Source organism: Mauremys mutica, chromosome 7 (assembly GCF_020497125.1).
Source record: "Mauremys mutica isolate MM-2020 ecotype Southern chromosome 7, ASM2049712v1, whole genome shotgun sequence".
NCBI lineage: Eukaryota > Metazoa > Chordata > Testudines > Geoemydidae > Mauremys > Mauremys mutica.
The window spans coordinates 110,676,312-110,692,904 of record NC_059078.1 but is presented as its reverse complement, the minus strand read 5'-3'; the positions used below and the strand labels follow the sequence as shown (position 1 = coordinate 110,692,904).

The 16,593-nt window shown below is 41.3% G+C and overlaps 1 protein-coding gene across 1 annotated transcript in view; it reads left to right on the top strand.

Annotated features, from left to right (window-relative positions):
- The window catches only part of DMBT1 (deleted in malignant brain tumors 1), a 124,638-nt gene that overhangs the window by 97,095 nt on the left and 10,950 nt on the right, over window positions 1–16,593 (top strand). The window contains exons 13-16 of the mRNA XM_045024605.1: window positions 1,831–2,129; window positions 8,272–8,280; window positions 8,523–8,834; window positions 15,114–15,128. Coding sequence (XP_044880540.1) covers window positions 1,831–2,129; window positions 8,272–8,280; window positions 8,523–8,834; window positions 15,114–15,128 — 635 coding nt within the window. The remainder of the gene's footprint in view (window positions 1–1,830; window positions 2,130–8,271; window positions 8,281–8,522; window positions 8,835–15,113; window positions 15,129–16,593) is intronic.

Below are 16,593 nucleotides of genomic sequence, written 5' to 3'. Positions count from 1 at the left end.
AGTATTTAAAAATGAAAAGCACGGTGCAAGTGTGAAGTATAGTTACTAAAACATATTAAATTTGCTTCCTGTTCACAAAATGAAAATTTCTTGACATATTTGTTTAGTAAGGTTTTAATGAGCTAATGTAAATAGTGAAGGGGAAATTGATTTTTCTCTCCCATTCCTCTCCCTTATTTTCCAATTGCTCATAATTTTCTCAGACAAATTCTTTTTCAGCGGATATAATCCATGCTTGGTCTGAAGCCTCAAAGCAATTGTGTTGTGTGGAAAGCTTTGAATAAAATATATGCAGCCATTGTTTAGATGAAAATATGAGAAAGGGAGGTTAAAAATTCTCTGTGTTCCTATTGACATCTTGCTGGTGGTAGAAATTTCAGTCATGGTTTGGTTTGCAGGTCTTATTGGCTGGGTCTTCACATCATTTTTCTAGTGTTCTTAACCTGTGTTAACTAACCCAAGGTAAAATCCTAGTTTGATGTTTTGACACTAGTGAGCAGGCTGAGTTAAAACATAGGATGCACTGTGGTCTATAACTCGACCTGCTAACTCATGTGAAAACTTCCAACTGCCTTATCTTCATTTGGATTCAAATTCAAATGAATTCAAATTAAGAAAACATCTATTTTCCTAGTAAAGACCAGTTCTGCTACCCTTACTCACATGGAGAAATACCTTACTGCCAAACTCTGAAAAAAAGAGCCAATGATTTTAGAGGACCTTTAGAGTAACTTCCTACACAACATGAGTAAGAGTTTAAGAACTGGGCCCAGAAAAAGAAAAATAACCCTACAAATACTTCTGCACACAAATAATTTGAATCATGCAAGTACATACCATTGACATCAATGGAACTAGTGGTGTGAATAAAGTTACTCATATATGTAGGTTTTCTGTATTTTGTGTTTTCCCATGACTCTGGCTCTCTGAAGAAAATCTGTCCAGAATGTAAAAAATGTATTAATATTAAAATTAGAACTGGAACAGAACCAAAACCATGTATCCAAATATATTTGACCTTTGGGAACATTTGGATCCAAGTCAAAACTCTGATTTGGGCCCATCTCTAATTTAAAACTGAAACATTCTTGCAAGCATGTTAGAGCCTTTCCTATTCAACCTTTCATGGTGTGGATAAAATGAAGAAGGTCATAACATTTGGTATGATCTGTTAAGGCTGCCTGAGGGAAGGCCTGCTAAATTAAGGGTGCCTCAACTGATACACCACAATCAAGGCTGTTTCAATTTTGGACATTTCTGCCCAAAACACATTACTGAAGATATTAAGCTTGCATAGGTGCAACTCAAGAGACTTCCTTATTTTCTTTTTCTATTGTTTTTATTCTTTCTTTCTCCTTTTTTGGTTTGGAGTTTACTTTTCGTCCTTTTACATTTTTAAATGTTCAGGGAAATGAGTATTGTATAAGATGAAACATGGGAATTATTAACAAATGCATAAAAGATGGAGATGAAAATGGCCAATTTAAGGTAATTTATATTTATGAAAACAAATCTCAGTACCATTGGAATGTTCTTTTTGTTTGAGAGACATAGAATGGAGTTAATTTCTCCCAGGCATTTCTTTGTCAATGATAATGTTTGTGATGGAGAGATATAATCCGTCGTATTTTCTCAATTATCAAGAGAGAAGGAGCCCAGTTCTTCCTCTGCAGGACACAAGTATATTTCATTAACTGTAATGGGAATTAGGACTATCCCCTGTGGTAGGAAAATCAGATTCCAGTAACGTATGAAAGCATGCCAAAATGAAACTCTTTGTGAATGCTCATCGAGATGTTTTCTGTCTTTCAAAGGTGGTATTGATCTCAGACTGGTGAATGGCCGGAACAGATGTGAGGGCCGTGTAGAAATTTATGCCAATGGAACCTGGGGGACAGTCTGTGATGATTTTTGGGACATAAACGATGCTCAAGTTGTATGCAGGCAGCTTGGATGTGGATGGGCCATTTCTGCACCAGGAAGTGCCCAATTTGGTCAAGGCAGAGGAAATATTTTCCTGGATGATGTGCAGTGCAGAGGAGATGAACACTTGGTCTGGCAATGTCAGCACAGAGGGTGGGGCATACATAACTGTGGCCACAGTGAAGATGCCAGTGTCATTTGTTCAGGTACTGTCTTTTCTCTTATAACTATTTTAGTTAAGAATCAGAGAGCAGGATCTTTTATAAATGTGGAATTCTTGCCATTGGCAGTTTCTCCGTTTTCTAATAATAACATACCTTTTGTCATAAGTTAAGATACTATCACACTCTGAGGTGCAATCCAGACCAGAGAGGGGTTGTGTCAGCACCTGCCCTGCAACCTGGGGTGCCGCACAATGCCTTGCTGATGTAGCTCCCAACCTGAGGGTGCCGCACAATGCCTTGCTGATGTAGCTCCCAACCTGAGGGTGCCGCACAATGCCTTGCTGATGTAGCTCCCAACCTGAGCTACATCTGCCAGACAGTATGCAGGTCACATACTGTCTGTGTATAGCCACAGCTCTGCTCCAGCAGCTCTGACCTCTACAGCCTGTCAGCGACACTCCAGTCACATTCCGGCTTCCAGCAGCCTTGATAACTACTTTCAGGGTGACCCCAACACCCTCCCAGTCCAGGATTTTCCCCAAAACATGTTTTCTGCACTGCCCAGTCAGAGGTGAAAGTAAGCCGGTACAGGCCGGTACGGTGTACTGGTAAGAAAGTGGCCGAAGCATTCAGTACAAATGGGTAAAATAGGCTAGGTTTATCTGTAGTAATAACAAAAAAAATCATATTTATCACTTGAATAAAATATATTTTACATACTCTAGAAACAAAATGCTCCCCTTCAGTTTTCAGTTGTTACTTCTTATCAGGTGGAAGATGTTCACATGATTCAGAACGTTAGCTTTTGAGTGCCATCAGGGTAACCGCTTGCTTCTTATTGGTCAAGTCTCTCATGTCAGGTGTGCAATTTACAGTAGAAAGTAAGCGAAAAAAAATGCTGCCTAAGAAGATACACATTCGACAGCCCTGAAAGGGTAACATAAAAGTAAAATGTAAAAGTGAGGAAATGGAGGATTGTCAGTCAAAAAGAACAGCAACAAATGAAGAATCTGAGAGTCATCCACAAAAGGGAATGTCTACACAGCTGACGTTAAAGTGCTGCCGTGGCAGCACTGTTATGAAACTTGTGTAGTCACGGCATAGCACTGGGAGAGAGCTTTCCCAGCGCTGTAATAAAACCACCTTTGCGAGGGTAATAGCTCCCAGCACTGGCAGCATGGCTCCCAACACTGTAGCACTGTCTACATTGCCACCTTACAGCACTGAAACTTGCATCGCTCCTGGGGGAATGGGGGACTGTTTTTCCACACCAATAGTCTAGAATAAAACTAGTATACAGCTACTATATCAAAGTCATGCAAAGGGATCCATGAAGTGAAGTGTGTTGGAGTGGAAGTGGGAAGGGGGGTTCCGACACGATTGTACTGGTAAGAAATTTAAGTTACTTTCACCCCTGTGCCCAGTCCTCTTCTGGACAGTTCAGATATTAGAGGTCCATTGCCTCAGAAAGGAGTCTATGTGCAAGAGTTTGCTACCTTAATTGGAGTTGTCGGACAATTCAGTTTAAACATAACACTGGATTCGTTTTGATTAAAAAATAAAACAAGTTTATTTAACTACAAAGAGAAAGGCTTTATGTGAGTACAAGCACAGAGCATGAAGACAGAAATGGCCATAAGAGAAATAAAGAGAAAACACTTTCTTGTTACTAAAAATTAACAAACTAGATTTAGTTCAAGCTAAATTTTTTACTACTTGTTCCCAGCAAAATAGCTGACCAAATTCTCAAGTCAGGATCTACCCTCAAAGTCCAAAGGGCTAGTTCCTTTGTCTTCTTAGGTGAAAGAGCAAGTAAGAGAGATAGAGATGGTGTTTTTTCCCCTCACTTTTCTAATCCAGTCACCCTTGGAATGCATTTTCCTGAGGGTTACCCTTACATAAAGTTCCTTCCAGCTGCAAGGATGGAGGCATGGAGTCTCATGGAGAAAGTGGTTCCATGTTATTGTTTGTTAAAATGCAAATCCATCAATTCCTGCCCACCTTAGCTGCTGCAGAATGGTCACTTGACAGGTGATTTCAAGTTAACTTTGATGACACGTAGCTAGAGACATCAGCTTAGCCTTTGTCTTTAGGAAACTGGTTTACCCCCTTCCCAGACTTATCTGGTCAACATATTTTAGATAACTTTACGTCTAATGTTGCTACACACATTTCACCAGGATATTATTGACCAGGAAGTTATGAGTTTTCAAATGGTACCACATAAGGCATATATTGTACAAAGATTATTACAGTGGTGTGTAGGGTGTGAATACCGGGGTGTATTTGGTCACAAATACATTAATATAATACTGTACTCTTGCAGTAGAGACTTCTGCTGGAGCTGATTTAAGATCTTCATTTTTCTGCAAAGGTTAAATAGCATAAGGAAATCACCTTCATGTTTAATGTTTAGTTGTGTTTTGAAAAATGACTGTGCAATGGAACTCCTAACTCAAAACATCTATTGCCTCTTTGTTCAGTCAGATGTGCTGACATTAGTGACAAAAATAAATGTTTATTGCATTTTAGTCCTGTTAACCCTTCATCATCAAGAGGTTTGTTTACTAAATTTGTTACAGGTACATTTGTGCCATACCAGAGAAGCCAATGAGATTGCACAGCTGGTACGGAGGGTGTAACTTACTCTGCAGAATCTTTATTACTGATGGTGATAAAATGAGGGAGAGAGAGAAAGAAAAGGGTTTAGAACTCAGAACCCAGGATGGACATGCATAACTGACAATCAGGAAAAAAATAAAAACCAGCACTGGTTTACGTCTCAACTTTTCAGAGCAGTACTATAAGAGAAATAAGCTGGGGCCAGTGAGCTTACCTCTCACAAGATGAACAGTTCCATAGGTACCAATCCAATCAAGCATCTAAGCACATGCTTAACTTTAATCACGTTTAATCCATTGGTTTCAAGTCAATGGAATTACTTCCTAACTTTAGTCATATGTGTTGATAGGATTGAGGCCTAAGATTGCAGTCCTCTCAATTACCTAGATTTTAGTGACTTCAGGGTGATGTACAGCTTTCAGGGACCTCTGTGTCTTTGCTGCCCAGCTTGTTGCTCTTTGGCACTACATTAATTACAACTACAACACTTTCTATTTATTTTTCGTAAAATGTTGCCATGCCAAAAAAAAAAAAATCAAACTCACTAACCTCTGCCCTTCTCTTTTATCTTTCAGACTCAACAACAACTGGTAAATATCTCTTTTTTACATTTTTGTTTCTCTTTATTTCTCTTTCCCGATGCTTCCAAATCCAATAAACAACACTATTACTGCTCCCAAACAGAGGTATCAGATACAGGAGTTATTGGCAGCTATAAGCTGATGTAAAGAGTGAAGGCAGAGCCTGTTGCACTATGCATTACACTGAGGGCCAGAGGAGAGTGGCTCTCAGAGATATCAGAAAAAGAGCCAGGGACAATTGTAAGAAAGAAATGAATGAATTGATGGGCATTATCTATGCTGAAGAGTTTGAGGGTCCCCAATGGTTACAAATAGATGACAAGATTTTAAACTATGCTGATCATTTCTGCAAACTTGCATTACTCGTGGCTCAGCTTTCTGAAGGCTGACTGTTACTCTAGCAAAGGAAAATGGCAGAGCAAGCTCCATAAGAAACATGAGACTTCACAACAGACTAGTTCTTGCAGCTGTAAGCATCGCTGATCCTTCAGAGCGTAGGGCCAAATGACTATGATTGTCTAGTAGCTACATTACCGCAGCGCTTACAGCCCTGGGCCCCATTGTGCTGGGTATTGTACAAACACACATAAAGAAACATTTTACCCCCCAAAACCATTTTTCTTTATGTAGATTTTTGACTATTACAAATAGAGCTGGGCCCAGGTCCAATTTCCTTTCTGCCTTGAGTCTCCTATGATTCAGGAGCATGCCCGGGCCACCACGCTATGGAATGTCCTGATACGGAGTTTTCTCAGTCTCTCCTGTTCCAGCTGTTCTAGTTTGTATAAATAATTACATAGTCATTGGAGCAGGGACTTTGAATTTGGGTCTCCCATGCCCTAAGTGAATGTCCGAACCTCCAGCCTATAGAGTCATTCTTACACTTTGCCCCTCTCCCAATAACCATTCATTGTCATTCATGGTGGCAATTCAGAGAGTCATTCATAAGCTATTTTCCAAAAATCTTTGGCCCAGCTTTAATTATAAATATCCCTCTTCCTAGCAAAAGAAATACAGTCCTAGGACAAATTTCTTTTGGGAGCCACATGACACATGAATGAAAATCAAACATTTAAGTAAATGTCTTCTCATGATACTGAGAGATGTCACTGAAAATGTAAAACAGCCCCTAGTACAAAGGAGTCTGGTCTATGATGGGCTCCTAGGTGTTACAGCAACACAAATAAAAAAAGAATAATTAATCCACATGAATATTCATTAGAATAGTCATATTGACTTATATAGGACTAGTTAGCCGAGGAAAATTATTCTTGGAAATGTAGGGTTGGAAGGGACCTTGGGAAGCCATCTAGTTTTTCCCTCTGTGCTAAGACCAGAATTATAGCAAGAACATCCCTGATAGATGTTCATAATCTGTTCATAAAAACCTCCAATGGTGGGGATTCACATATATGCTTGTTTGCAGGATTGCATCCCAAAGGGTTAACATTCGTCTTTCTTAACTCTGTTTTCTACTTCCTCTTCCTTTAAGTAAGTGTCTTCATTACAGTAATCAGAGGAAATGTAGACAGCTAGCTTTTTATCAGCGTTGTGAATTACCGGTATGCAATTGGCTAGAAATACAGTTATGTGTTATTTGCAATATGGATCTCTGCTTTGTATTCTCTAGTGTCATGATTTCTGGCCAGTCATCTTTCCCCATCCATCTATCTACCTACCAGATTCTAATTTTCATCCTCTCTCTCTCTCCATCTATTTTCTCCCTCATTCAATTATGCTTTTAATTTGGTTATGATTTTATTGGCTTTATCTTGAATTTGGCACATTACTCTAAAAGTCTCTCTCTCACTATTAAAGATGTTGCCAGTTTATGTATTGTTCTCCTTTTGTATTTATAGCTCCTACTACTACTTCAACATGGTGGCCTTCAGGTAATTCATAATTCTTTTACTTCTTTATTTCTATGTTGTATTTTTCTCAATTATCTCCTTATAATACACAAATAATTCCCATATAAATGGCACCAGATTCCTTGGATAGGAAAATAAGTACAGCACGGTGATAAACCTCTGTATTTTTTGCAGGCTGTCTTCAGGCTGACGGCAATACATTTTTTTGAATATCACCTTTTTCTTTCTTTTGGCAGCCAGCACTTCTAAATAGGGATACAGTAGTACTGCAATAGTTTATTTAGGTATTTATACTTTAGAGTAAGCACTTTGGCCCCAATCCTGCAAACACGTATGTATGTACTTAACTTGGCTGACGTGACTGGTCCCAATGGCCTCAATGAAACTATTCCTGTCAGCCGAATTAAGCATGTGCGTATGTTTGCAGAAAGGGGATCTACAGCCTGGTGGTACTTGAATACATTCAGTATGGGAATTAATGAGACAATAAACAGGGTGGAATCACTTTCAGAGCAGAGCTGTACTAGAAGAGAAATAAGCTGGGTCCAGTGAGCTTACTAACTGAACTCCATCCAGCCTTTTCTCTTACTTGCCAATTTTTTTTTAAATTACTACCTTCCCTCTCTGTCTCTCATTTTCCCCATCTATACACTGAGGACAATAATACTTACCTTTTTGGTACCTTGCTTTGAGAGATAGTGATGAAAAAGGCTATAGAAGAGCTTGGTGGTGGTATCATTATTATAATTTTCATGACAGAATTAACTTGATCTGCACCTTCAAATGCTTGTGATCAAAAGATGCATCAATTGCAGTGAAAACTTTCTATGAATCACTTATTGGTCAAAGTGTGCATGGATAGGTGTGAGGTCAAAAGTTCCACCCGTCTCCTTCACCCAGAAGTTAGTGATTTGTGGGGGCTGTGCTGCTACCCTACTCATTGCTCTTTGGCACCAAGTGAACTACAATTACACTGGTTTCTCTATATTTTTGGTAAAACGTTACAATATCTAAAAACAAAACAAAAAAATCACTAACCTCGTCCTTCTCTTTTATCCTTCAGGCTCGATGATACCTGGTCATTGTTTCTTTTTAGCATTTTTTGTTTAGATTTTTTTTGTTTTTCAATGTTTGTCAATCCAATGAACAGCACCTAGAGTACCCAGTTTCAGCACCTATAGCACTATGTTCAGGAGTCACTGGCAGAACTAAGTTGTACTGCACAGTTGGTGTAAAGAGAGATGGTGGAGCCTATTGCATTATGCATTCTACCCTGCTAGCCAGAGGGGAGTGGCTGTGAGAGATACCAGCAAATAGAACTGACTAATGTGCTAATAATAATTTCATTTAATCTGTTTTAGGGCTGGCATTGAGACTGGTGAATTCATCTAGCAGATGTGAAGGTCGTGTTGAAATTTATTACCAAGGATCGTGGGGAACAGTCTGTGATGATTCCTGGGATATCTATGATGCAGATGTTGTGTGCAGGCAGCTTGGCTGTGGACATGGTGTTGCAGCGAAGACCAGTGCCTGTTATGGTCAAGGCTCAGGAAATATTGTCCTGGATGATGTGGGTTGCAGAGGATCGGAATACCGTCTATGGGACTGTCCTCATTCAGGATGGCTCTCTCATAACTGTGCTCATTCAGAAGATGCCGGTGTCATCTGTTCAGGTAAATACCAAGAGTTTGCAGGTTTCTTGCAGATAAATAACTGGCAAAGACTTTGCTTTTGACCATGTCTAAGATGTTTGTGAAAGTCACATCACAGAGGTTTCAAAATATGAAACAGAGTTTTTGGAACTGAATCCTATACTAAAAGGGCCACTTTCCTACTTCCTCAAACATTAGTTCCCTGCTTCAGCCAGCCAGCTAGTTCCCTGGTGAATGTGATTGTGCTAGCATAGAATAAAGAGATTTAAAAACATGAAACAAACAAAACAAAACAAAAATCAAACAAACGAAAGATGGTCAAGTAGTTAAGTTATCTCTCTGAAGTTCCAAAGGGCATTCTCCACCTCCATGGGTTAGTTTTCAGTTCTGTTAACTTCACTTCCTTTGAGTGTAGGATGGTTCCGTTGGGATAGGGCATGGAAATGGAGCAGGGGGAGGAGGAGATGTAGAGTTTATTCCTGATTCTGCCATATCACTTAGCTTCTCAATGCCTCAGTCACCCAATAAGTAAAGTAGGGATAATGAGACTTACTTAACTTCATGATACACTCAGAGATCCAGAGATGAAAAAACCTATTTAAGTACTAATCTTTTTGTCATTATGAAAGGTAAATTCATTTGGAATTTCTTCATTGACATCGGTGAGGGCCAAGCACATTTTACTATACTTTATGATGACCCTTAACAAGATTTTACAAACACCGTGCTTTCAAAGTTTTGCTCTACTTGTTTTGAAACATAACATCTTCCAGGAAAGTCATGCAGCTTCTGATGTCATTTGCACAAATTTTATAAGTACATCCAGGGCAAATAACAGATATTTTGATTCATTAGCAATTTCAGAAAGTTGGGAAAAAATCATTTAGGGTCAGACCAAAAGCCAAAAAAGTTTCAATGAGCCCCAAAGTGGCATGGCACAGGGAGTTAAAATATCTGATTTTTGTTCGCAGCTTTTTTAGTTTCTTCCTGTGTGTCCCAAGTCACATTATGCCTTGGTTTCCCCACCTGTAAAAATGGGCATAAAGATACTTTACTTCTATGTAGACTAGTTTGAGACGCATACATGAACAGCACTGTATAAATATAAAGTATTATTATTATTATAAATCTGAGTTAATTTTATATTTTACAGATTCTCTGTATAAAAATATTATTTTTATTTTCCATATTCCCCTGGGAATTCTTATACATCAGAATCAGAGCTTCTTCCCATTTTTGCCAGTTTCCTAAAATTCCAATTGTTTTTAAATTTTCTATCATCCTGCCAGCTAATGAAGACTGCATAGTCAGGCTTATGAAAGCAAACCTCAGTCTGACAGAAATATTCTTGAGGAGTCATGTGAAGTAATATGAAGTTGACCACAGCTTTGCAGTCAGTGTGATCAGTAGGGTTGCCAACTTTCTAATCACACAAAATTGAACACCCTTGCCCTGCCCCCTGCTCCACCGCTTCCATGAGGACCTGCACCTTCTCAGAGGCCCCCTCTCACTCCATCCCCCCTCCCTCTGTCGCTTGCTCTCCCCAACCCTCATTCACTCATTTTCACCAGGCTGGGGCAGAGGGTTGGGATGTAGGAGGGGGTGAGGGCTCTGCCTGGGGCTGAAGGCTCTGGGGTGGGGCCAGAAATGAGGGGTTCAGGGTGCAGGAGAGGGCTCTGGGCTTGGGGGGTAGTGCTGAGAGATTCAGAATGTGGGAGGGGGCTGGGGCAGGGGGTTGGAGTGCAGGTGTTGAGGGCTCTGGCTGGGGGTGCGGGCTCTGGGGTGGGGCCGGGGATGAGGGGTTTGGGGTGCAAGAGGGGGCTCTGGGCTAGGGGGTGTGGCTGAGGGGTATGGAGTGTGTGAGGGGGGCTCCTGGCTGACCCAGGGGGTTGGGGGGGAGTATAGGCTCTGGGCTTGGGGTGTGGGCTCTGGGGTGGGGCCAGAAATGAGGGGTTCAAGGTGTGGGAGGGGGCTTCAGGCTGGGGCAGAGGGTTGGGGCAGGGCCGCCCGGGGGGGGGCAGTGGGGCAATTTGCCCCAGGCCCCACAGGGGCCCCCAAGAGAATATATTATTCTATAGTATTGCAACTTTTTTGTATGGAAGGGGCCCCTGAAATTACTTTGCCCCGGGCCCCCTGAATCCTCTGGGCAGCCCTGGGTTGGGGTGCAGGGGGGTGAGGGCGCCCGCTGGTGGTGCAGACTCTGGGGTGGGGCCAAGGATAAGGGGTTTGGGGTGTAGGGAGGGAGTCCAGGCTGGGGCAGGGGGTTGGTGCATGGGAGGCGGTTTGGGGTGCAGGCTCCGGATAGCACTTACCTCAGGCAGCTCCCAGGAAGCAGTCAGCAGGTTCCTCCAGCTCCTAGGTATAGGGAAGACCCCAGGGCTCTGCATGCTGCCACCCCCTGCAGGTGCTGCCCCCATAGCTCCCATTGCCCACGGTTCCCGGCCAATGGGAGCTGCAGAGCCAGCACTTGGGACAGGGGCAGCACACGGAGCCCCCATGGCCTCCCCTATGCCCAGGAGCTGGAGGGACATGCCGGCCACTTCTCAGGAGCCTCATGGAGCTGGGTAGGGAGCTGCCAGCCCGCGCCAACCAGACTTTTAACGAGCCGCCAGGGTCCCTTTTCGACTGGGTGTTCCAGTGGAAAGATGGACACCTGGCAACCTACTGATCAGGAAAGGATCATGTTGAACATCAAGTTGGCTCATTGTGAGCAAGGGATATGCTTAGGCCTCTCCATACTTCCGCAGCATTGCGGTTTAGAAAGTAGAGGTCTTAGAGTTCCCCTGCATGGTCTTTCTGTGGTATCTCACTTGTGCTGTGGTTCCACTGTGCTTAGGGCTTTTTGCATGCATGAGGCATGGATTTGGTATGAGACGATATTAGACACATGGAGTTTCCTCATCCCTAAATATAGTTGACTTGAACGTGGTTCTAAGTGAGTTCAATAACTTAGAAAAGGTATCAACTAATTAACAAAAACAACATTTAACAGGCAGTCTAGTCCTTTTTAGATGCAGTTTCATACATGTTTAACAAATAAAGACCTGTCAGATAAGAATTACTTAATACATCATAGACTTGATGGTTGTGCTAAATCAGCATAGCTCCACCTGCTGTGCTAAAACAATATTGCTTTTCCCAATAATAAGCGTTTTTAAGTCTTAACACAATAAGGTGACTGTGCCTCCATGATGCTGCAAGGAAGGCAAAAAAATCCCACTGGACCTTTTGCCAGTTTGCTCCAACAAACAAAAATTATTTCCTGATCCCATAACAGGTGATCAATCAGACCCACAGCATACAAATAACACAACACATACTAAGGGGAGGCTGGAGCAAGAGGCTTTTGGAAAAGATTGGGTAAGATTAATAGGTAAGGGGAGGGCACAAGAGCCAACCAGCTAGCCCATTCCCTCACCTCCGTCCAATGGGAACGGTGGTGGACCTCAGGGGATAGCTCCCCTTTCCCAGCCACATACACTGTCTCAAGCAAGCCCTCTACCCACACCTCCTGGATGCTGCCTCCTTCCCCTCTGGTCACTCAATGTTATTTTCCCCATTGATTGAGGAGAGGGAGCATTCATATTATCTGAGGGTTTGGCCCCATATTTGTATGGGTAACTTCATACTCTGTTTACATTTGGAACACACAAATCCCCTCATTTTTCCTTAACCATTTATGCATTATTGTAAAACTTGCCCATTTAATTGAAATTGCTTATACTGTCAAGGAAGAAATAAAAATGGATAACATAGAAAGAATGATAACCCTAAATAAATGGTTCATCCCACCAAGTTCATAAAATATATGTTCTCTATGCTAACCAGAGTATCTGAGGCAAATTTATGAGTAATTGTTCTTACCGCATTGAAGAGAGTAACAAGAAGCATTAAATCCTGTATTTTGGTAATTGCCATTGCTTGAAAACAGAACAGTCATTCTGTTTAAATAGGATATAAATGTGTGATAGCCACCAGCACAGATTCTTCACAGTAAAGTAGATATGTATGGCTGTCGCCAGATTTTAATAGATTTTAATAAAAGCGTAAAGGCAGCTGCTGTGCTCCGCCAGTCTATGGAGGGAAAGTTAGACTCTATGAGCTCAGATCAAGTGTGAATAGTCTCTTGGTCTATCCAAGGCCGTGATCAAGTGTCTTGATGTTTTTGGTCTTGTGACCTCGAGATGAAAACCTTGTCTGTGTCTCTGGACCTTGAAGTAAAAAATATTATCTAAGTTATATCCTTTTGGCTGTCAGTCAAAACACTTTGTTGAAAGTGCCTCAGACACTGTTGGCCTTCAGTCTACACTAGCCCGACCTCTCATTGCATACGTGCCAGTTGCTAGCATTTTTGCATGCATGCAGGTAAACACTTGCCTACCACATTTACTACATTTTTGGCACACTGGACTGTTTGTGCAGGCAGAAGTGACAGCTTACAGAGAGACAAGTAGAACCTATGTTTTGGAAATTTGGCCCTTAGTGGTAACTACGCTACTGTACAGATAAAGGCAACAAAAATGATTAGGGGTATCCATCAGCAGGGGTATGCAATTTTTATGGTGCGGGTGCTGAGAGCCATTGAACCAAACTGTAAATCTGTATATCATGGAAACCATTTCAAGCCGGGGGTGCAGCAGCACCTCTAGTTCCAGCACCTATGTCAATCAGCTTCCATATGAGGAGAGATTAAAAAGACTGGGACTGTTCAACTTAGAAAGGAGATGACCAAGGGAGGATATGATAGGGGTCTATACAATCATGATTGATATGGAGGAAGTGAATAGTAAAGTGTTAGTTACCCCTTTACATAACACACGGACCATGGGTAACCCAATGAAATTAATAGGCAGTAGGTTTAAAACTAACAGAAGGACGTACTTTTTCATACAATGCACAGTCAACCTATGGAACTCATTGCCAGAGGATGTTGTGAAGGCAACTGGGTTAAAAAAATCAGATAAATTAATGGAGAATAGGTCCATCAATGGCTATTAGCCATTGGTCAGGGAACAACCCCATGCTCCAGGTGCCCCTAAACCTTCAACTGCCTGAAGCTGGGACTGGAGGACAGGGATGGATCACTCGACGCTGCCCTGTTCTGTTCATTTTCTCTGAAGCATGTGGCAATGGCCACTGTTAAAAGACAGGATACTGGGCTAAATGGACGATTGGTCTGACCCAGTATGGCTGTTCTTATGGAATTCAGGCTCAAGTCCCTGCTCTGCCTTGGAGCAGAGACTTGAACCTGGGTTTCCCCACACCAGGTGAGTGCCCCAACCACTAGGCTGTAGAGTCTCTTTCTTCCTAGCTAGGGAACTGGATGGAACTGCACTTTTCAGAGCAGAGCTGTACTATAAGAGACATAAGCTCCTGCCTGTGAATTTATTAACTGAGCTCAATCCAGCCTTTTCACTTGCTCACCAGAAATTTTTTTAAAAGTACTTTACCTCTCTCTTCCATCTGTAAAATGGGGATAAGAATACTTACTTTTTTTTGTAAAGTGCTTTGAGATCTAATGATGAAAAGTGCTACATAAGCACTTGGCGGTGATGTCATTATTATTACTTTCATGACAGACTTAACTTGACCTGTACCTTCAAATGTTTGCTATAAAAAGGTGCATCAATTGCAGTGAAATCTTTCTGTGAATCACTTATTGGTCAAATGTTACCTTATTTATATGAATTTGACTATGGTGGCTTGTCCTTAATTCATTAGAATATAGCACAAATTGCAAGTGAAAATGAGCTTTGCGGTGTCATCCCCTTTATGTACACATCAGAAAAGCACCATCCAATGTTCTGTCCTGGCAATCTTTCTTTAAACAGAACTCTTAGTCGCCGTGCAGGGAGTGCCTGCCAACAATGAACTTTGCTCACATCCCTTTTTAAGAGTCCCTTACTTCAGTGAGCATCAGATTAATAGATATAAAATTGTTAGACATATGAATAAGCCCACATGTATTTTTATGGTTTGCATAGTCTAAAAATGATCAGCCCACTCTAATCCTTGGGAATAACCTCAGCATCATTTAGATGGCCTGATGTGAAATTCATTGGTGCATGGAACCATTCTGAATATTAAAGATTTCCTCACAAGACTGAATATATTGATGGCACAATCCAGCCAAGCACCTCCGCACATGCTTAACTTTAATCACATGTTGGTTACCAGTCAATGGAATTACTTCCTCGCTCTACATTTAAGCACTGTTTTCTATATATTTTTGGTAAAACATTGCCATGTTAAAAAAAAAATCAAAATCACTAACTTCTGTCTTTCTCTTTTGTCTTTCAGATGCACTAACACATGGTAATTGTCTCTTTTTAATATTTTTTGTTTAGATAGCTTTCTCTTTCCCAGTGTTTGCCAATCCAATAAACAGCAGCATTACTGCTCCCAAACAGGGGTACCAGGGAGTGGTGCTGGAACAATGTGTATAGTGGGGGTGCTTAGAGCCATTGAACCAAACTGTAAACCCTGTATATGATGGAAGCCACTTCAAGCCAGGGGCTGTGCCTGCACCCTGAGCACCTCTAGTTCAGCATCTATAGCTCCAGGTTCAGGAGTCACTGGCAGAACTAAGTTGTACCACATGGTGTAAACTAAAGAGAGACGATGGAGCCTCTTGCACTAGGCATTCTACCCTGCTGGCCAGAGGAGAGTGGCTGTGAGCGATAAAAGCAAAAGTGACAGGGAAAACTGAAAGAGAGAAATGGCTGAATTGATGGGCTTTATATATGTTGAGGAGTTTGAGCGCCCCCTACTGATTGAAAGTATAGATTACAAGGTTTTAAAGTACCCTCACCGTTTCTACAAACCTGCACTACTCTTGGATCAGATTTTTGAAGGCTGATCATTATTCTAGCAAATATATATATATGAAAAATTATTTGCCAGAAATCTTTTGCCCAGCTCTAATTATAAATATCCCTCTTCTTAACAAAAATAAAATACATTCCTAGGATGAATTTCTTTCAGGAGCCAACGGATGCACAAAAGAAAATAAAACATTTTAGCCAACATCTCATGGTACTGAGATATGTCATTTAAAATGTTAAACAGGGCTTAGCAGAAAGGAGTCCTGGTCTATGTCTGGGGGTCCTGGGTGCTACAGCAGTACAAAAACCCCAGTAATCATTAATCCACATGAATATTCACTTGAATACTTATATTGCTTTAAATGGGACTACTGAGGATAGGAGAATTATTTTTGGGACTGTAGGGCTAGAAGGGACTTCGAGAGGCCCTCTAGTCTATACCCTCTGCACTAAGGCAAGAGTAAGTACACCTAGACCATTCTTGAGAGAGATCCATCTCATCCATTCCTCAAAGCCTCCAATGGTAGGGATTCAGTGCATGCATGTTTACATGATTGGGTCCTAAACGTAATCGTTGTATTTCTTAACACTCTTGTTTCCTTCCTCTTCTTCATTGCAGTAATTATATGCAGACAGCTAACTTTTGATCAGCTTTGTGAATTAGACAATTGGATAGAAATATAGTTATGTGTTATTTGCACAATGGGTGCCTGCTTTGTATTCTTTAGTATCATGATTTGCCAGCCAGCCCGCCTGCCATCTCTTTCCCCATCTCTTCATCCACTGACCTATTTATCCCTTTCTAATTTTCATCCATTCTCTCTCTCTCTTCTGTCCTCATTCAATTATACTGTCAATTTAGTTTTATGATTTTATTGGCATTTTCTTGGATATGGCACATTATTCAAAAACTATATATGTCTCTATTAAAGATGTTGCCCATTTAAATATTGTTC